The sequence below is a fragment of the Podarcis liolepis genome, assembly GCF_965112155.1.
Source record: "Podarcis liolepis genome assembly, chromosome: 4".
In the NCBI taxonomy this organism is placed as follows: domain Eukaryota; kingdom Metazoa; phylum Chordata; class Lepidosauria; order Squamata; family Lacertidae; genus Podarcis; species Podarcis liolepis.
In genome coordinates, this window is record NC_139558.1 from 32,463,093 (window position 1) to 32,484,427 (window position 21,335).

Sequence of the window (21,335 nt, forward strand, 5' to 3'; positions counted from 1 at the left end):
GCCGCAGGCTGGGGATGTCTGATCTACTGGATTTCTAAAACTCATACTACTGATTAATCTACTGTTGGCAGGCCAATATGAGCATTTTTGGCTTTATACATCACATTTTTCTAAAAGGCTTATGCAAGTCAAGGGAGGGATGGAATTTCAGTAGCCCTCAGCAGCATGCATAGCTAGCTCTTTAAACCTAATATTTATTATTAATCTTACCTTATATTTAAACCACTAGCATGTTTTTAAAAATAAAACCACTCACCTCCTTCAGTGAAACACTTGAGTTATGACTCTTCTCCAGTCAACGAAAGAATTTTCACCTTTTTGAACATGGCTCTCATTTTAAACTCCTCTGCTGATGCTAATGTGGGAGTTTGATCAGCTGTGTTTGAATGAAAGTTCCCTCAGCTGTATCCACTTTCCCAGTAGTTCTGACTGAATTGGTTTCAACTTGGCTATTTTGGTGGCAGAACTCAATTCTCTTACTTTAGAGAAGTTCCCTTGTGATCAGTAGGTTGTTCAATAGAATGATGATCACACTTTCAGAAAGCAAATTTCAATTCTGAAGGAGGGTATAGCATGATTAACACTAAATATATTTTCTAGCTACCAAGGAAACTTTGGTTTTTACTTAAAGATGGAAACAAACATGGCTAAGAGCCACCTTTTCATATCTTTAAATAAATGGAGGATAAACTATTCCTCCTGATTTACTTGTGTGTTTACATGTCTTGTTAATTACTCATTCCTCTCACACTTTTCAGTTCATTTCCTGTCACTTTCCAAAGTACAAAAAGTCCATGAGGGGATATGTTGTGTTATGGCAGTGGAGTATTTTAATCCACTTAAATTGCACAAACCTAAATTTCTGTTATGCGCTTGAATGCCTCCTATAATTTGGAAGCACCTTGTGACTAAATGCAGACTCAGCCAGTTGGGTGTGTGGTTTGTTTGTTTTTTTACTTTCCCTTGCCTTGTTTACTACCAAGCCCCATTGATTTAAATGAGGCTTAATCTCAGGATTTAGGCTTTTAACAAATGCTGTCAGGACCATTCCAAAATCCACCATTGGGCACTACCTTTACTGGCACCAACCAAAATGTCAGAGAAGAGTGGCAACTATTTTTCTCCAGAACTCTTCATCTGGCAAGATGTTCCACAAAGCAAGTGGATAGAAAGAAGAAGGTAAAAACAAAACAAAACAAAACAAAACAAAACAAAAGTACAGTACATAAATTAGGCTGATGTCTATAAGCTGATCTCATAGCTCTTCATTTATTTCTTTGTTCCAAACTTTACTGTATGTTTCCAAGGAGAGTTACAATAATATAAAAATACAAGATTAATATCATTTAATTATTTGCACTTTTTCTTCATACACAATGTTGCACAAAGCAGGGGATGAGGTAAATGGGGATTAAAAAATAATAGGCTGATGTCAACAAGCTCATCTCACGGTTACAACTATTTTTTGTACTCCCCCCCGACTCTGAAGAGCTATAGAGAACTAAAATACCAGCTGCCACACTTCTACATCACTTTATTTGGTCCTGCTGTTTAGCACACTGAATACACTACCATTTGCTGCCATTTTATGACACCCCAAAAATGAACTGCCTGAGGCCATAGCCTCACTCTACCCAGTGGGAGGGCTGGTTTTACTTAGGGAAAGCTTCTGGGAGTTTTGTGGCACTTTAAAGCCTTCACTATTGACACCGTCTTCTTCTTTAGTGATCACTCATAGCCGAGTAAGATTGTCTTCCATGAATATGGTCTTAACCATGTGTGTGTGTGTGACTGTGGAGGCCAATTCTGGATCCACACATCCTTCCACGGTAGGACATACCTCACCATTATGGCACAAGCTTACAAGTCAGCTGCTTCTGCTGCATTGTATCAGTTTGTGGCTAAACCAAACTTTGTGGCACTATTAAAAGTCTAACAGATTTACTGAGGCCTTCCAAGTGCCACGAGATTCTTTGTCACTTTTGCTGTAATCTATTTTTAGAGAAGTTTTTAATGTTTGAAGTTTTATTCTGTTTTTAGTCCTCTTTTGGGAGCCGCCCAGAGTGGCTGGGGAAACCCAGCCAGATGGGCGGGGTATAAATAATGCGATTATTATTATTATTATTATTATTATTATTAGATATGCAAGCTTCCGTTCTGCGCTTTGTTGCTACCTACTGATGCATCATTTGAAAGCAAGCACCAGATAACAACCCTGTTATAAGAAAAAACTGCCCGTTTTCCCTTATGGGGTATCAAAGAGCCCATATAGAGTCCTTATGTAGGTTTTCTATTGGTAGGAGAAAATAACAGAGGCCAGCCAGAGAATACTGAGAAGCAAAGCAGCTAGTAAGCATGATCTTTATTAAACTGTTGCAACAGGGTCCCCCACTCCCCCCACGCAGGGAGGGAAGAGAGGAACCCTGAACAATGGTGTGCAAGCTCTTATATAGACTTTTGGAATTGCCTCCCCTGTAGCTCAAGACCACCTCCTAAAACATCATACATGCATCACAGGGAGACGGTCTACAGCAGAAAACCTGTCTGTCAGGATACCCAATAATGTTCAATCATTGCTCAACCTGGGCCATTCTTTTGTGATGGTAAATGCTTTACTTCCTGAATCTCTTACACATATTGATAGTTTGCGCAGCTTAACAGATACTTGCCAGACAAATTTTGCAAGGGGAGGCGTAAGCCCCTACAGTCCAAGACAACTGGAAAGCTTTTCCCATTTCCTTCCTCCATGCAGAGAAATAAAGGTAAAGGTAAAGGGACCCCTGACCATTAGGTCCAGTCATAACCGACTCTGGGGTTGCGGCACTCATCTCGCTTTATTGGCCGAGGGAGCCGGCATACACCTTCCGGGTCACGTGGCCAGCATGACTAAGCCACTTCTGGCAAACCAGAGATAAATAGGTACCACTCCGACGGGAAGGTAAACGGCGTTTCCGTGGGTTGCTCTGGTTCGCCAGAAGTGGCTTAGTCATGCTGGCCACATGACCCGGAAGCTGTACGCTGGCTCCCCCGGCCAATAAAGCGAGATGAGCGCCGCAACCCCAGAGTCGGCCACGACTGGACCTAATGGTCAGGGGTCCCTTTACCTTTTAGGGAGGTAGATTGGCTCAAGTTACTGAGGTAACTTGAGCTGAAATGAAATTGCTAATCAGCTTGTTACAGTTGAGGAGAGACAAAAAGAGACCCCAAAAAGTCTGGGTGGGGGATACTTGAAAGAGAGAAAGTGTGTAGTGCTCTTAAGATAACTTCTAAAACCAAGGTCCATTTCTGTTTGCTCTGCTTTGATATGCTATGGCTGTCATAACATTCAAACCAATCATAATAAATGCTCAATATAAGTATGAAGGAGCCCATAATCTTAAAACGGGCCGTGAGAGGAGATAGCAGATGTTCAAATTAGGCTCCACCAGGTTCTGTGCAGGTTTCAGGTTGTCATTGGGACTGCAGGGGTAAAATAAAACATACCATAGTTTATCCTCCATTGTTTAACATATAAAACCTAGCTGTTATCCATATCTCTATTTCCATCTCTCAGTGGAAAGTTTCCTTGGTAGGTGGAAAACATACTGAATGTGGTCTAACCAAGGTAGAATAGAACGGTTCTATTACTTCCCTTGAGAATTAAAATTAGCTTTCTGAAAGTGTCATAATTGTGGTAAAATACCCTCTCAAACCCTATTGATCGCAATGGGACTTCTTTAAATTTAAAGGATTGGTATCCATTAAAGTCAGAAATACTGACAAATTGGATGCAGCTGTTCTGAACAAATTGGTTTAAAAAGAGGGTTATGTCAAAGGAGGAGAAAATTCTTGTCTTTGTAGTTGTCTGCTGTAATAAGAAGGTGAGTGGGTTTTTTGAAATGAAAAAAATGCAAGTGGTTTAATTAGTTTATAATATAAGAGTAATACATATAAGTATAAGTATAGGGACGCGGGTGGCGCTGTGGGTAAAACCTCAGTGCCTAGGACTTGCCGATTGCATGGTCGGCGGTTCGAATCCCCGCGGCGGGGTGAGCTCCCGTCTTCCGGTCGCAGCTCCTGCCCACCTAGCAGTTCGAAAGCACCCGTAAGTGCAAGTAGATAAATAGGTACCGCTTTATAGCGGGAAGGTAAACGGCGTTTCCATGCGCTGCGCTGGTACCGGCTCGCCAGAGCAGCTTCGTCACGCTGGCCACGTGACCCGGAAGTGTCTCCGGACAGCGCTGGCCCCCGGCCTCTTAAGTGAGATGGGCGCACAACCCTAGAGTCACGACTGGCCCGTAAGGGCAGGGGTACCTTTAGCTTTACTTTATGTTATGCTTAAAGATAATATGTTATGAATAATAAATACATTATGCTTAACAATAATATATATTAGCACACGTATATTATGAGTACTACTGATTGCTGTTAGATTTTCCTTTCCTTTTTAATTTTTAAAAGCTTTTTAGGGGGGTGGGAAACCCTGCTTGGCCTTTAATGGTAGGCTAATCATGTTTTTTAAGAAATATAGCAGATGAAACTTTTAACTGTATGGTGAGACATAAGGCCTTCTAAGGTCTGAGGAGCAAGCCACCATTGGACGTGTACAATAGCATTCCTAGTAAAGAGGCGTAGCTCCCGCATTGACTTAACACCATGTAGCTGTATTTTAGAGAATAAAAATTATATAATTTTTAAAAGAATTACTAAGTGGGTATATGACACTGACATCTTTTTTGATGACGCAGAATTCTCTAGCAGCTTTTTGTCCTAGCACTTTTTGCTACTGACTGAACAAACTTTGTGCTATCAGTGGCAAAAATTCCTTCTTCCTCACTTTCTATACCTTACTATGGGGTGGTAGCATTATTTTAAACAGGGATAGCAAACATGGTGCCCTTTCGGATGCAGGCCTTCCAAGTGTTTCTATTGTGTTCCAGGGACGTTCCCGATTTAGAAAAGCATCCCAGTTTCTTACTTGATCCTGGAATGTCCCATTTTTCCTTAGGATGTCCCTATTTAAATTGGAGAAATGTTGGAAAGTATTGAGCTATCCAACACCCAAGCCATCTGAAGTTAATACTCCATAGGGAACGTTGTTTAAGGTTTTATTATATTGTTTATATCTATTAGAAGCATGGAGTATAAATAGTAAAATCATCATTATGGAATGAGATGTCCTTATGTTCATCGGAGAAATGCTGGATGGTATGCAGATGTTGTTGGCCTACAATCCTTCAGCCTGGATCGTAGTTGCTGTGGTTGATGGGAATTGGAGTCCAGCAACTGGTGTAGAGCTCCTCTTTGGCTGACCTGGTCCTAAAATGGCTGAACTTGATTTGGCAGAAAACCAGTCTGCTTAGAAGAATGTAAATCTTAAGGTCACATCCTAGGTTATTATTACAGAAAATTCTTAGGCATTTGGTTCTCCAAATACTCTTCCTTCCAGATTGCAGGAAGGTCAACTAGGCTTTGGACACCTCACAAAGCCATTTGCATTGTGTAATGGAGGTGGGCTCTCCTCTCTTGTTTGTAGGATCCAAGATGTCTGGGCGGGGCAAGAAGCCTGCAAAGCCTGCAATCAAGGTAAAAAAAAGCAAAAGTGCAAGAGCTGGCTTGCAGTTCCCAGTGGGCCGCATTGGACGTCTTTTGAGACGGGGTCGGTATGCAGAAAGAGTGGGTGTTGGCGCCTCGGTGTACATGGCTGCCGTGTTGGAATATCTGACTGCAGAGCTACTGGAGCTGGCGGGAAATGCTGCTCATGAGAACAAGAAGCAACGAATTGGGCCACGCCACATCCAGTTGGCGATCAGAAGCGATGATGAGTTGAACAAGCTGTTTGCACATGTGACCATTGCGGAAGGTGGAGTTCTCCCCAACATCCATACCCAGCTTATTCCCAAGAAGACTCTGCATCGTAAGGAAGCCACAGGACACCCCGAATCCCAGGAATTATAAAACTTTCAGCATTTCAGTATCTTACAAGAACAGACTCTGCCAGAAAGGTTGTATTGCCAGAAGCTTAGCTTTTGTTCTTTGGGGCATTCATCATTAGTATGGTCTGTTGTAAAAAACAAAACAAAAACAAAAAAACTTTAAATGTTTATTAAATGTTAAAATAAAGGCAAATTCTATAATGTACAGAGAAATGTTGTATGCTTTTAATTAACCTTACCGGTTGTGTCTAATGACCTGTGAACTAGCTACAATATCTTTCCTACTTGTATGACTTTCCATTACAGACCCACACAAGTTGTTGTGTGAAGCAATTGAGCTGCTATTTTTAAGACCTATGGGTTCCCAGCCACTGACCTATGAACTTGGCCAGCTTGATTGCTTGCTTCACCACCTTCTTGACCCTGCAGTAGCGCAGTTCTTGTAATGACCTTGGGCTGTGACTGATCTCATCCAGCAGGTATTGTGTGCTCTGTTATCTAATAAGCCCCAGATATGCTTGATAATGGTGGAGCAGCTAGAGGTGGTGGCCCCTAGCATCAGACAAAGACAGCCACTCTGGGGTACAGAGCTGTTTGTGTTTTCCATGCAGCCTGCTCTGTGCCCCCTAAGCTAGCTGGCTGCCCTCAGGCAAGGTGGAGAGTACTATCTCATCAGTACTGAGGTAAGATTAAAATGCCAGCCTGCTAGATTTTGGTATGTAGAATGGAGCAGGCCGGGCAGCATCTTGTCTTTCACTTCAGGTTTCAACATTTGTTTTAGTTGACCAAAATTATCTGCTGCTTGATTGTAACAAGCTTTCCAATCATTTTACCAGAAATGTCTTGAGCTAGCTTTGGAAGCAGCCAAGTAATATCACAGTTAGGAGTGTGCGCCAATGTGAATCAGCTTCTTGCAGAATGCAATCCTAGCCAGATTTGCTTGCAAGTCGTTCTTGCTGACAGCAGTTGATTTGCTTTCAAATAAGCACACTTAGGACCACAACCTTAATGCGTACAGTTCGCACGGTAATGGCTGAGGCAGATGGAGGTGATATGTTTCGGTTTGCAGCTTCACCACCCGTACCTTCCACCCTCTAATTTGATGTGAAATGCTTTCATTAGAAGAAAGATATGTTGAAATTAACATACCGAAGTGTTTACATCTCAGGTTTTCTGCATGTGAGTTTGAAATGTACAACTTCAAATATCTTTTAGATCCCTATGAGATAAAACCAAGATGGTGTTTTGGAACCTCCTGCAAGGTTTTAATATACATTACTAGTTCAGTTTCATGTGGCCCCGTGATGGAGATGAAATTGTGTTTTGCTCGCCAAGTTAACTGAAAAACCACAGGATGGCTTCCACCAGTCTTTGACAATTAAGGAACAGGGCTTGACCATTAGAGAGCTTTGTTTCTCCTTTTTTAAAAAAAGTGTTGTCATCCTCTGTTCTGTTCCCTTTAGCGACTGGGCTGTGATTCACTTCCCCAGGAATGAACAGGAGGATTTGCCCATAGTTGAAGTTGAATTGAAAGCTGTCGTTTTAATTAATACGTACCTCGTGTGTGCAAGAGGCTTCTGCCACTAAAGTCTACTGTGTGTTGAAAATACTGTTGTGAGTTTGGGTGGGCATAGGCTATATGCCGGAACCCTGTTCTAATTCTTGGATCCAGTCAAACTCAATTAAAAAAAAAAGAAATGAGATTCATATACATGTATGTATATAAATAAACCATATATCAGCTTCCTCTCTCCCTCATTCTGAGGAAACTCAACCCTGGAAGCAACTGGAATCCCTGGAATCTTGCACTGCTTGGAGATTGTGGTGAGGTGCAACAACATATTTATTATGTTCCTTCTGGAACCAAGGGTCTGACACTTTCCAATCTCTAGAATTGTATAGTCACTTCTACCATTTCCTGTGGTGCAGGAAGTGCTTCCATGTTCTACAATGTGGGTAATTCTGAAACAATTATGTAGGAATAATGTGCCACACCTGTTTACTTTTAGGTGTCCAGATAGATAGATATCTTTCAAAGTTTGAATTTTCTTACATTTTTAAAGACTTTTTGACCTATATCAAAATAGTTCACCCTACTCTACTCTTGGATTATTGTGTAATGGTGGGCCAAATCCAGAACTGGCCCACTCTCTCTGGGTCATTTCTGACAGGTTTGTGGGGCCATTAATCTGTCAATCACTTGATGGACAGAATCTATCCCAAAGGCAGACAGAATCCATATTAGTTCTTCTTGTTCTGATTTCGTTCACGTACGTCTTAAATCATGTCCCAGGGAGATTTTTAGGATGATTCCAGGAAAATGTTAAAAAAATATGGAGATAAAAACAGTAATTAAAAAAATAATAAGTAAGGAGTCCATATGAGTTGTACCAAGGGCAGTTCTGCATCTCCCCTTCTGCTGCTTTAAGCAGTTTAAAGCTGAGGCCTGGAGCAGCTTGAAAGCACAGCACTTCTGCCATGCCTGATAAAGTGCTTTTTAAAATGGTGCAGGAACCATGCTACTTCTATGTGCTGAGGGCCATTGCATGTACAACAAAATGGCTGCCTCTGTGTTGTACTGATGCAGACAGCTTCTCTTTTAAGCTGCTGAACTCACAAACGTAAGGAAGGATAATATCTAATAAATATATCCTCCCCAAGCAGCTACTCACATCCCAACAACTTGTCCCTTTATCATGACTTATGCCACAAATAAAGCAGACACATCTGAGTAACTATTCACTGAATCGTAATTATTTCTTTTTAACAAAGAACACATTTGGGTTTCTGCTGAATGAGGGCATGGCAAAGCTAAATGAATATTCAGCTGGGTACATATGGGGATTGGGGGTATAAAGGGAGGGCATGAACACACAGAGAAACCATACAGGTATAATTTATGGCTGCAAATTTATTACATGTAACTTCACAGGCTTCAAGAGCATGTCTCTGAACAGCGGACTAGTAGTCCAAACGTTTATTTTCAGAGTTTAAAGTGATAGAGCGAGGAAGTCAAGTGACCCTTGGGTTTTCTCTTTCCTTGAAGTCTGAAAGAAAAATATTGCAGTTAGTCTTTGAAGGAATCTAAGTACTTAAGGCATTCGCCAATCAACTGTTGAAGCCTTTCCTCTCCGTCCCCTAATGGAGATGATGTCCTCCATGCAAAGATGCTCTTGCAAGAAGGCTGCACATAACTACTGCAGTATGCCTCTAGATACCAGTTGCTGGACAATGCAAGTTGCAAGAACACTGTTGCAGTCCAGCCTCCTTGCAGGCATGCCATGGACATCTGGTTGGCCACTGTGAATAGAGAATGCTGGACTAGTCAAGCCTTTGGTCTGATCCAGAAAGGCTTGGTACTGGGATAGCTCAGTTGATAGAGCAGAACTCTTAATCTCGGGGTTGTGGGTTTTAGCCCCACATTGGGCAAAAGATTGCAGGGTCTTGGGGCTAGACGACACTTGTGGTCCCTTCCAACTCTACAATTCTATGATTCTACTGGATTGGACCCTTCATTTTTAGGGCAGTTGTGTCAATTCTGAAAGCTTTAAGCCTACCAGTACAACAAAATAATATGATCTGTATGTAGCAGCTATGAGTTCCAGTACTTCAGCTGAACTGGCTGGTAGTTAAAATAAAAAATATTCATTTGGATTCAAAAAGGCTAAAACATGTAGTTAGCAATAAGCTTTTTGGTAGAAAAAAGATTGTTGTTTTTCTTGGTCATTGGCAGAAAATTACAAACAGGAGATGCATCACATTGCTAGGCAGAGCACAGATGCGTAGAAGTTCCAGTCAGTGCACTCCTTATGAGGAAGTTGGCATACATAGCAAGCAGTATGGCATAATGAGTCTGCTTCTAAAAGCTAGAGCTCCTTTCTTGTTCCTACATGGAAACTGCTAGTTGGCAGTAAAACCAAATTATTTTAAAACACAGCAGGGATCTTATTAGCAATCTCAGATATTGAAACAATTTAAAAAACATAAAGTTATTTGTCCAAACACCTTCATGGCAAAAGCAGTCCTTTAATCCCAACTCTTCCCAGCCATTTGGACACAAGTTCTATTCTGTTTCTACAAAGATGTCTTGATTCATGCAAAAGGTAATGGATTGTGAAATGGTGTCATGGACTGGCTGGATGCAGAGGAATAGTGGGAGGCACCAACTAGAGAACCCCCAAGGGAAGAAGGCTAAGAGCTAGGGGACTGGTGGTGGTAAGATGAGCACACTGGGAAAAAGTGTTGGAAGCTGAGACAGTAACAGGGCTTAGTGATCAGGGGGAGTCTGTGGTAGAGAACAGTACAGAAGCAGAGACTGGAGATGAGAGAGGGCCAAGAGGAAGAGATGAGTACGGTTAGTGAAGAAACCAAGGTGTCTTCCCTTCCTGCTGTGACCAGTTCCCCTTCCTCCTGGTCTCCCAGAACCAAAAGAAGCGTGAAGAGAGTAGAGTAAAAACAGCTGTGGCGATATAGTCTCAGATGGCTTGGGAATGACCCAGGGGAGGAGAAGACTTAGGGAACTGTGGGACGGTGAGGACCTTCAGTCCCCACAACTGCCTCATAGAGGCAAGATCTACTGGGACGAGTTGCTGTGCTCACTAGGCCTGGTCTCCTGAGCCAACCATGTTCCTTTGAATAAAGAGTAAACTTCGCTGATCTATTGCCAACCTGTTCCTGACTCCCTCTCCTGACAGATGTGCTCTGCAGGGGTGCTGTGAGCATAAATCTGTGTGCTGTAGCTGCACATGGTGTTCCAGATCACGTAGCACGAGACCCATGTGCAGCTCCAGTCAACTTTTTTTTATTATTTTTTTAAAAAGTTTTTATTGCGTTTCTTTTCCATTAGTTCACAACATCTGTTACAAAACAGTAAGCAAGAAACAATTTTTATACAGCTCCAGTCAACTTTTGATGATGGTGATCACATGACTGAAGAAGGGGGTGAAACCCAGCATCACCTGCCCCTAGTGGCGCTGCTAATGCCAGTGACACAGACCATGTATTGGGGAGCAATTGTGCCTGAGTATGTGAAGTAGTATATTGTCTCCCTACTTATTTGACTTATATGCAGAATTCATCATGCGAAAGGCTGGGCTGGATGAATCCCTAGCCGGAATTAAGATTGCTGGAAGAAATATCAACAACCTCAGATATGCAAATGACACAACCTTGATGGCAGAAAGTGAGGAGGAATTAAAGAACCTTTTATTGAGGGTGAAAGAGGAGAGCGAAAATATGGTCTGAAGCTCAACATCAAAAAAAAATGAAGATCATGGCCACTGGTCCCATCACCTCTTGGCAAATAGAAGGGGAAGAAATGGAGGCAGTGAGAGATTTTACTTTCTTGGGCTCCATGATCACTGCAGATGGTGACAGCAGCCACGAAATTAAAAGACGCCTGCTTCTTGGGAGAAAGCAATGACAAACCTAGACAGCATCTTAAAAAGCAGACACATCACCTTGCCAACAAAGGTCCATATAGTAAAAGCTATGGTTTTCCCAGTAGTGATGTATGGAAGTGAGAGCTGGACCATAAAGAAGGCTGATCACTGAATAATTGATGCTTTTGAATTATGGTTCTGGAGGAGACTCTTGAGAGTCCCATCGACTGCAAGAAGATCAAACCTATCCATTCTGAAGGAAATCAGCCCTGAGTGCTCACTGGAAGGACACATCCTGAAGCTGAGGCTCCAATACTTTGGCCACCTCATGAGAAGAGAAGACTCCCTGGAAAAGACCCTGATGTTGGGAAAGATGGAGGGCATAAGGAGAAGGGGACGACAGAGGACGAGATGGTTGGACAGTGTTCTCAAAGCTACCAGCATGAGTTTGACCAAACTGCGGGAGGCAGTGGAAGACAGAAGTGCCTGGCGTGCTCTGGTGCATGGGGTCACGAAGATTCGGACACAACTAAACGACTAAACAACAACATGTGAAGTAGTACTATACATGTGAACTGTTTCACTGGTGTCAACATGCTTATAAAAATATTCCCCCCCCCCACCAGCTACATCCATGTCATTCCATGCTCATTATTATAGGAGAGGATATATGCACCACATTGAGATATCATCATTACCGCCACAAATATGAATTTTTAAATAAATAAATAAATACACAACCTTTTGACTGGCCTATTCACCTCCATTATCCACTGTCCTTCCATTCCTTGGCTGAAAATTTAACACGTAAAGAAAAATAAATTAAACACACTGCAGTGTTACTCATGAAATAACATTGAGAAGCATAATCTCCAGCTTTGCCACAAAGTGAAAAGCAGAAAATAAGAGGTGCAGAGTTGATTTGACTTTGTCGGCACACCAGGTGCTTCTCCAGCTCAAGGTCATTCAAAGGTGAGAGTTTGCAAAAGAGCATCACTTTGCTGACTAGAACAACTGCGCTGCATTCCGATTGGCTGTCAGAATGTTTTGTCAGCATGCAGGCATGTGCTTATTGTTCCATGCTTCCCATTCATATATGCTGGTCTGTGAGCAGATGCCCTCTACTGCTTGCACTCCTCCATATAAGCAGCATATAAGTTGCACTGAAGCCATGGCAAGGGTGGGTGGGGGCAATTCTTTGCCAGGCATTTGGGGTGGAATTAAGCATTTGTATTATTATGAAGGTCCCATTTGCGCAAGCACTCCAGCTTTCCAGGCGGAACAATTTCCTCCTGCTGTGTGCTTTTTTTGTGGGTTCTTCAGACCCTTATAAGCCAATTTGAGGGGATGTAAGGGGAGGAGAGGAAGAGAAGCCCTGCTGTACAAGTGAAAGTCCTTGCACAGAAGCAACAATGTTCTAAAACAATTAAAACATTCTAAAAAACAATTACAATAATGTATTTGTTTGTGTAGCTCCTCTGGCTTTTTAATTATTTAAATTCTCTAGATATTTAGGATAAGAAACAGATGCAGTGATACACTTAAGTAATTTTAGATTTTGGACCGAATGATCTTACAATGGGGAATGACTCTGTATATAGTCAATACGTATTATTCCCCAGTCCTGTTGCATTTGTGGAGTGAGGGAAAGCTGCAGCTCATTCTGTTGAGTGGGCCACTGGACTCCTGCCCCAATTGCTGCCTTGATAGCACCACTAAATATATTGTATTGTGGTAAGGAAGCCTGATGCAATCTACAGTGAGACCACAGTGTAGGGTGAACTGTAGATTTTAACACATGCTAGTATCATATAATGCAGAGCATTCCAAACTTTTCATGTTGGTGACACACTTTTCAGACGTGCGTCATTTCATGACACAGAATTCAGTTTAACTAGCAAACTGAAGGTTAAACTAACCCCTTTCCATCCCCGGGAGGAAGGCGGACAGCGTTCGCACAACACACCTACACACTGCAGCCGACACACTAACGTGCTGCGACACACAGTTTGGAAAGCTCTGGTATAATGGTGTGTGTTTTGGGCGGCAGGCCTTATAAATGCTGTTTTCATTTTTTTATACCAAGAGGGGAAACTATGTATGGTTCAATTTTATTTTTCTGATAATGAACAAATAAAATTAGATACCCTGAAGAGAAAAAAGGGTCGGCCCAAGGTATCCAAGCTGTCCTGTAAAAGGAAAGAAATAAAGCAGACTTGGCAAAATGTTTCTAAACCTATTGTGCACTTTGACATAGGTCAGGAGTTCTGAAATACTGCAGTGTAGTGGGGCCCAATGAGATCCTGCAGCCAGCAGAGCCAAAACTTCCTCCCAGCAATATAGGGGGTTCAAGTGCAATCTTATCCATGTCAACTCAAAATGGGGATCGCTCCTCGGTAAATATGCATAGGAAGGCAGCTGGTCAAAGCAATCCAACTCCCCCCCCCATTTAAACTAGACTGGGGAGGGCAGTTGGAATGAGTAGACTTATCCCTCCACCCAGCTCTCCTGACTAAGCTGGCTCCTGCCACCTATTACCAAGGGAAGTGACACAAGAATCATTCCCTTGGCTCTAACCTCCCGCTTCCACCTGCTGAATGTCTGGGTGGGTGGTAGCCAGGAAAACAGCACAACGAGGTGTTCTGGGGCAAGGAAGAGGCTGGTCCATGATCCATTGGATCCTGAGCTCTGATCTCACTGCTGTTGTGTGACAGGGTCAGGTCCAGTTGGTGCACTAGCCAGGAGCATGGATCTGGGCGCATCATCCTTTCCTCTGCTTTCCACACATAGGAGCCAACTCCTAGGAGGCCAAGGTCCCTCCCCCCCCATAAAACAGTTGAGGGGGCCAGGCTCCCCAAAGTTGATGGGCGTTGCCATTCAAATCTTGCCCTGCACCGCATCACGTGGTCGATTATGTGGGGCAGGGTTTACTTGCCTCCCCCCCCAATAATTTAATCAAGTTGGCACTCCTTCTTCCACCACAGACTTTCTGAGCAGCAGGGCTTCAGATGCATTGGTGGCCCTGCCATTCCAAAAAAGCCCCACCAGCTGGGTGGTGGTGGATAAGTTAGGACTGCAGCCTTAGTATAGCAACCACCAACAGAGAAATAGGAACCAGGAGAAGAGGAAGACAGAGATGACACTGTGACCCCCATTAAGCATATTGAGAAGGTTAGAGGTGCCCCCTGAACAATTTGGGATGGCATTCCGAGGGCTGCTAAGGGAGGACAAAATTGCCCCAAATTGAGCAAATCTTTGCCTGGTTTGTGGTGATTCCCCCCCTTCCCATTTTTCTTATGAACCACCATAGCTAGGTTTGCCTTGAATGTATAAAGAGTCTACCCCGTGCTTACTCACAAGGTAGGAGAAGCAAAGCGCAGAGCATTTAAACATTTACTGTGTTGCTGGCATCACCCCTGCCATTCCTTGCCTTCTCTCTCTTTGATATGCTGACCCAGACAGTTCACAGGGTGGCAAAACAAACTAACTGAGCATTGGGAGCTGTTTGTAACACATATGCACAATAATGCCAGCATTTTAAGCCTACCTTCTTCCCGAATACTTCGGCTGCAAGCTGAGATTCCTGCAAGGTGATAGTGCATGTTAATTTCATCATCTCCTAATGCTGATAGGTTGATGCGTTTCAGCAGAAGCTAGCAGACTGCTCCAGTACATGACATTAGGCTAAAGCATTCGAAACACAAAACCACAGGCAATGTTGGAAACAGAAAGAGAATGCTAAACACCTTGAATTCATCTGAGGTTTTTCTTTGGCCAAGCAACGGGTATAGCGCATGCTTCTGTCTCTTAAATGGAAATGGCGTGATCATGCTCTTGAGCACAACACCAAAGCTCAAATGGAAAGTTAGATCTTAGTATTGATTTTTGAAAGTGCTATTATTTATTCTGTAAATTTGTTCCTAGTACCATTCTCTACATTTTCACTGAATGTTAAACTAGTCAAATGATGCAGCTGGTAGTTTACATTGCTACAGAGTTGTTGGGGTTTTTTTGTATCTGCTACACTCAGTCTCCTACAGATGTCAGTCAACAAAACGTTGCAATTGACTGCAATGGGAATGAATTATTCTACCAGTTAAGGATATTACAGTGCAGTATGTTCCTGCATGCAAAAGCCTTTTGCAAAGTTGCTTCAGCATTCAGCACCAATACAGGAGTGATACTGGAGATTTTGACCATCCTTTGGGTAGGGATAGTGTATGTGCCTAGCAGTTCACAAACACTAGAAGAATGAACTAACAGGAATAGTCACATCGACAATGATGGTTGTGACTTACTTTGAATAAACTTTAAAAATGGGGTACAATAAGGAAATTCATGGGGGGGGGATGATAATGTTTTAAGAGAAAGAAAGGGAGATAAGGAGGAAATGAGAGTAGACAAATGCACACAATTTCACCACCAGTACAATGGCTTTTTAAAAGAAAAGGAAAAAGTCAAAATGAAGTGTTTGTGCCACAAAATACTATGGATGAAGCGAGTGCATACAGGATCAAGGAATCTTTTCATTCTCCTCTCCGAGAGCTTTGGAGCAAGGCTCATTAAAGGATGCACTGGGAAAGACTGTAACAAAGAGATATCATGAACACCAATTTTATGCAAAGACAAAAATTAGAAAGATAAATGCGTAAAGCCTAGATGACAGCTACCGTATATGGTTCACTGACAGAGTGACATTCCTAATCTACCTGTAACATCATCTCAACATAGATGACTTTATAAGGAACTGGCTCATTCAAAATATGAAGTCCCAAAATAAGTTTATCAAGAAGTTTCAGATGCAGCCAGAAAACCATCTCTTGGGGGCTTTGCCAGGATTGTAGAGCAGTGCAGAGGTGCTGGGTAATTAGGAGCAGATCCCTTATGCTGTAATCCTAAATGCCCTTGCTAGGCTTAAAGCTCCATGGAACTAAGTGGGGTCTGTTCAGGGCAAACATGCATTGGCCCATTCTGTGATTCAGGACACGTCTTGCCATTGTTTTAATGAAGTGAATAACCATTACTAATTATATATGTATACACACAGATATGCTAATTAATAATAATAATAATAATAATTCATAAAGTCGTTGCTAAGGCTTTTTGTGGGTAAAGTCATTCACTAACTGTTTGAAAGAGAGGGTTGTATTAGGCTAATGGATTTTCATTCCCCCACTCTTTGATAGATGGTTCCCATGTTACACTGAAGGGAGTATGTGCCGTTGGTGGCTGTCTAAAACCCTACCGGGCGCTTATGAATCTAGTTGCAAGATTTTTCCAGATCCTGGTAACTTCCTCACTGTACATTTAAAGCACTTATACCACTTTGACCATCATGACTTCCCTCAAAGATTCCTGGGAACTGTAAGAGTCCTGAGAGTTGTAAAGACACCCCTCACACAGCTACAGTTCCCATGATTCTTTGGGGAAAGCCTGGACTGTTGAAGAGGTATGAGAGCGCTTTAAATGTATGGTCCAGATGTGAGATAAATCTTATTTGACGTTATTTGCCTGGCTTAAGGTTCAGCCCGCCCTTTGTGAACTTGAGTTGCAATCCTATGCACGAGTCCTTTGTAATAAGCACCATTGGTTTCAATGGGTCTTAATACCAAGCACACATGCATAGGTTTGCATTGCTAATAAACACACCCAAGGCACGTGAAAGATTTTATATACTGTTCTATACTATTTTGTATGTTGTGATGTATAAAATATAAAATATGCTTATGTTAAAATACTAACCCCGGTTTTAAGTGGATATGTTGGATCTTGAGCTCTGGAGTAGTGAAATAAAAACTGCACAGAAAGAGCTATTTTAGTATGTTGCATTATTTAAAGAAAAACAGGTATTATGCATATTATAAAGAAAGGTAAATACTTACTCTTTTATATATTTCCTGATTATTTTCCTAGTGAGGAGAAGCATATTAGATTACATGAGGATTGATGATTACGTAACTACATAAATACTGTTACAGAGTTTTCAGAGAAAAGAAAGAATCGGATCATACCTCATCTATCTGCATGCCATTAAAGATGGAGTTACAAAGATCCATAACAGAACGGCAGATCTAGAAGACAAAAAGAGCTTAAACTAAATATCGATGTGTTTGAAGCAAATAATAAAAAATAGAGGTAATTATACAAACATCAATTAAAAAAATGATTCTAATATACAGTACATTATTTTCAAACATAGTTAGTCAGGCATTACATATTTTGCAGTTGTTTTGATATAAAATCACCATGTCTGATTGTGGCCGTAAAATTAATTTTTATTTAATTTAGAATGCTGCCGCGAGAGTCAAACAAAACATTAAAAGTGCAACTTCTAACAGATCAAGGTGGTCTAGTGGGCCCATAAAGGATAAGGTGGGTTTTTTCAAGTAAACTGGTTCCAAGCTAATGAAGCTTTTATAGACTGATAACAACACTTTGAATTTGGCCTGGTAACAAATCAGTGGCCAGTGCAAATGTTTGAGCAGAGACACAATGTGCTGACAGGATCACACTCCAGAGTCTTTATTTAGTTTGAGTAATGGTGAACTATGAAACTCCCTGCCACCACAAAGAGATTGCTGTGGCAAAGAGTGATTAGGTATCAGAATAAAATTATGTCAGTCATGTTTATGTCAAACTCTGCTTCCATCCACTGTTCACAACAGCTCCATTTTGTGACTGGTGGGCCTTGAACCCTTTCATGTCTGCCCCGGGGATAGAAACTTCGAAAACCCCTAATTTATGGCACTGAAAATTTATTACAACTTATTTTTACATGGGGTTGATCAGACAGTTCCATCTACTGACAGAAACACCATGCTAGCCTCTAAATCAGAAGTGGAGGGAGTGGGGTAGAGAAATTGGAAAGTTTATTATATTGGCAACATTTTTGAAGAAAAAAATATATACAGTGGTACCTCGGGTTAAGTACTGATTGTTGTTAGCCGCCCTGAGCCCAGCTTCGGCTGGGGAGGGCGGGATATAAATAAAATTTATTATTTATTATTATATTATTAATTCGTTCCAGAGGTCCGTTCTTAACCTGAAGCACCACTTTAGCCAATGGGGCCTCCCGCTGCTGCTGCGCTGCTGCTGCACAATTTCTGTTCTCATCCTGAAGCAAAGTTCTTAACCCAAGGTACTATTTCTGGGTTAGTGGAGTCTGTAACCTGAAGCGTATGTAACCTGAAGCGTATGTAACCCGAGGTACCACTGTATAGTGTCTGAAACAGTACAGGAGAGCAATCCTGAAGCCATTTTGACTCTCCCAAATTCACCTCAAATATTTCGGAAAGTTTATTATACTGGCAACATTCTTGAAGATTTTCTTTAGCTTATATACACACTAGATTAACAGATTTTGTTCCTACAGTGAACATGGGGATGCAGCAACCAAATGTTCTTGTTACATGCATCAGGCATATACCAGGCTGTCTTCCCTCTATAATAGCAGTAGAATTCACTGTTCCCATGGGATCTCACACACTTTTGGGATAAGTGTTCCAAGCACAGGCATGGAAATTTATTTAAAAGTTTGCATACCTTGCTTTTAGGAATGTCTGATTCGCCTAGATAGTCATCAAAGGGCTGTGGAAATCCTGTTAAAGTGAAACAGTAAGAAAGCATTAGATACACTATAGCATGGGTTTAATTAACAGACCTTAATTGCATAAAGATCTAAAGAAAGACAGGGCAAGTCCAACAGAAGGCACTTAAGAGAATTGTAGTACTGTCTTCGGTTGACTCTTTGAATGTGTATGTGCACATTTTAAAAAAACGTATTATACAGTATAGTGATAATTAGCCTCTTTTGATTAGTTTTTTTTAAATAGTCCGTAGATCAGAGTGGCATAAATAGATGATGATGAAACTGGACATAGTTTCCTCACAGAGAAAACAGACACACACGCACCAACTTAACATCTATTTATTACCACCCTTCTCACAATTCACACACGCTTAAGTTTTGTTTTAAATCTGTGTCCCGATACCTACGTTTTCTCAGGCTTTGTGCTAAATGCAACACGTTTTATAAAGAGACGAGACGGTCATCCTCGTTTCAGCACCTTGGAGAGTATCGCAGGTGCTGCAGCTTCTGAACCGTCTCCGGATCCTTTTAACTGTACTATTAAAAACAAACCCCCTTGACCACGTGGAGCTTCATTCTAGAGAGAAATTTTGCAGGCTCTACTTCTGCTTTTCCTATTTAAGTGATTGGCCGCTCTTCCATTTACAACTTTCCTCCCCTTTCAGGAGAAAGACCCCGGTGGAAACCCTAATCCACTGTGGCAAAAGCTCGTAGCCTTTTTACTCTTAGATTACTACTAGATTAGGAAAACTTCCCAAATGCTCTCCCCTCCACAGGCGAGGATTCTTCCACTTCACGCAAAAACCCTCGTTGAGTTGTGCGCGTGGGGAAGCTATTGCTCATTTCTTAAAGACTGAGCCAGATTAGTAAAAGTTAAAGGAAGCCCCCTTTTTTTGTTTACTTGCTACAGCAGTAGATTCTGACTCGCTCATGCACAAGATTCCTGGGCAAGTTTCCTCTTAGAAGTGAGCTTGGCTTACAACCAAGAAACCTCTCGTTAGACGGACAGGAAACCTGCGAAGCATTTCTTCCTTTTCCCCCCAGTCCTGCTGTAAACTTTCCAGATCGTCCATCCATAGACAGAATGAAGGACGCTGTATAAAAAGTCTTCAGTATCTGAAATAATGCGCAATGTGGGGAACGCGGCTCCTACCTGAGGTGAATCGTGCGGTGCAAACGCAGTAGATAACGAAGATCAAGGGGAAGGGAGGCGCGTGCCGTTTCATTTTCAGCGGCCGAGACAGGCTGGGCTTTCTCTGACACAGTTTCTGCATCTTCAGTCCAAGCCCACGAGGCAGCCGCGTTGCTGCCCGGCCTTTGTCTGACTCTCCCGAACTCAAGAAGCATCTTTATTTGTAACAAACTTCCCCTCGGAAGAAGAGCCAATCAGCACCTCGCGGGCTCCTCGTTTGTCTCATTAAGCGCCACGCTGCGCTTTCATTCAGGAAGTAATTGCTCCCTGCTCGGCGCTTGGCGCACAACGATTTAAACTACGCATTAGCCAAGTTTCCGAGAAGAAGAATATACAGAATGAACGTTTCTGAAAGATCTTGGGGATGGACGACTAAAGGCGGAAGGGAAATGTCCCTAAAGAAAGCAAGGTAACAGTTGTATATATATTCACCATTCTATTGCAAAGTCCCATAAATTCTGCCATGCAGAATTTTTAAAAGTCCTTTATACTCGAAAGCGTTGCAATATGCAACACGCCAGTGCTATAAATCAATATGCAGCCCTTTCAGACACATCTCTACTTTAAATAAAATGCGCTGGACATAAAAACCAGCCTCTGTGTAATATCAGTACTCAATTGAAATTCAGTAAAGAATATTAACAGTAAAATGTGTGCCGGATAACAAAAATGCCACCAGTGATCATTCAAAGCTGGTACATAATTATTGATTGTTGAAGTCACTTTTTAAAACTTATTTTATTTTTTAAAATATATAAAACGACAGGAAGCAAATCATTTTAAATTATTCAAAAGAGGCGGTTCAGAGATGAATGGGAAGGTGTGTGATTTTTGTACAATTCAACCTCCCTTCTTCCACACCCTCTACACTGTACCCGATACTTTAAGCAACACTTCTATTTTCTACACCAATACTGTAGAATTTACAGTATAATCTCAGATACAGTAAGAAACTTACTTGAAAAATCTGTTCATCCATTTTATGCAGCAGGAGTGGGGACCCATTGGTTCTCCAGCTGTTGTTGAGCTACATTTTCCATAATAACCCATGGCCATTGGCCATGCTTGTTAGGGCAGATGGGAGTTGTAGATCATCAATATCTGGCAGGTCAAAAATTCCTCAAACTCGGCTGTACAGCTTAGGATCCACTTCCCGGAAGGAATGATTGATCCTACACCAACCTGACCAGGAACAGAGGTTATGGTGGGTGGTGATCAGTGAGAGAATGTTCTGTATGTGAAATTCCCTCCCTAGAGAG

General features: G+C 41.9%; 2 protein-coding genes across 7 annotated transcripts; one reads left to right on the plus strand and one right to left on the minus strand.

Moving 5' to 3' along the window:
* Positions 1-5,072: 5,072 nt before the first annotated feature.
* Positions 5,073-20,365, minus strand: NMS (neuromedin S). 6 transcript variants are annotated; one of them, XM_083501766.1, is made up of 10 exons: positions 20,038-20,365; positions 18,839-18,894; positions 17,308-17,367; positions 17,179-17,205; positions 17,039-17,092; positions 15,806-15,880; positions 14,844-14,879; positions 13,444-13,485; positions 12,038-12,088; positions 5,073-6,040 (listed from the first exon to the last, which is right to left on the minus strand). In XM_083501766.1, the coding sequence occupies exons 1-9, from the start codon at positions 20,156-20,158 to the stop codon at positions 12,050-12,052; spliced, it is 510 nt and encodes a 169-aa protein (XP_083357892.1). In that variant the 5' UTR covers positions 20,159-20,365; the 3' UTR covers positions 5,073-6,040; positions 12,038-12,049. The 6 variants fall into 6 exon arrangements, with proteins under 6 accessions (XP_083357892.1, XP_083357891.1, XP_083357893.1 ...); XM_083501765.1 differs by lacking the exon at positions 5,073-6,040 and adding an exon at positions 8,796-8,962 and having other exon boundaries at positions 20,038-20,359; XM_083501767.1 differs by lacking the exons at positions 5,073-6,040; positions 13,444-13,485 and adding an exon at positions 8,796-8,962 and having other exon boundaries at positions 20,038-20,357.
* On the plus strand, positions 5,485-5,937 carry LOC310706257 (histone H2A.J-like; the record flags this gene model as incomplete). Its single annotated transcript, XM_083501772.1, has 1 exon — positions 5,485-5,937. One exon carries the CDS (start codon positions 5,485-5,487, stop codon positions 5,935-5,937), a length of 453 nt encoding a protein of 150 aa, XP_083357898.1.
* Positions 20,366-21,335: the final 970 nt, after the last annotated feature.

Bases quoted from the DNA above. Each gene is read 5' to 3' on its own strand.
- NMS (XM_083501766.1), bottom strand. From the start codon at position 20,158: ATGCAGAAACTGTGTCAGAGAAAGCCCAGCCTGTCTCGGCCGCTGAAA. The intron at 17,368-18,838 runs GTATGCAAACTT...TTTGTCTTCTAG, and splicing joins CAGACATTCCTAAAAGCAAG to ATCTGCCGTTCTGTTATGGA. The intron at 15,881-17,038 runs GTTAGTATTTTA...TCTTTGTTACAG, and splicing joins CATATCCACTTAAAACCGGG to TCTTTCCCAGTGCATCCTTT.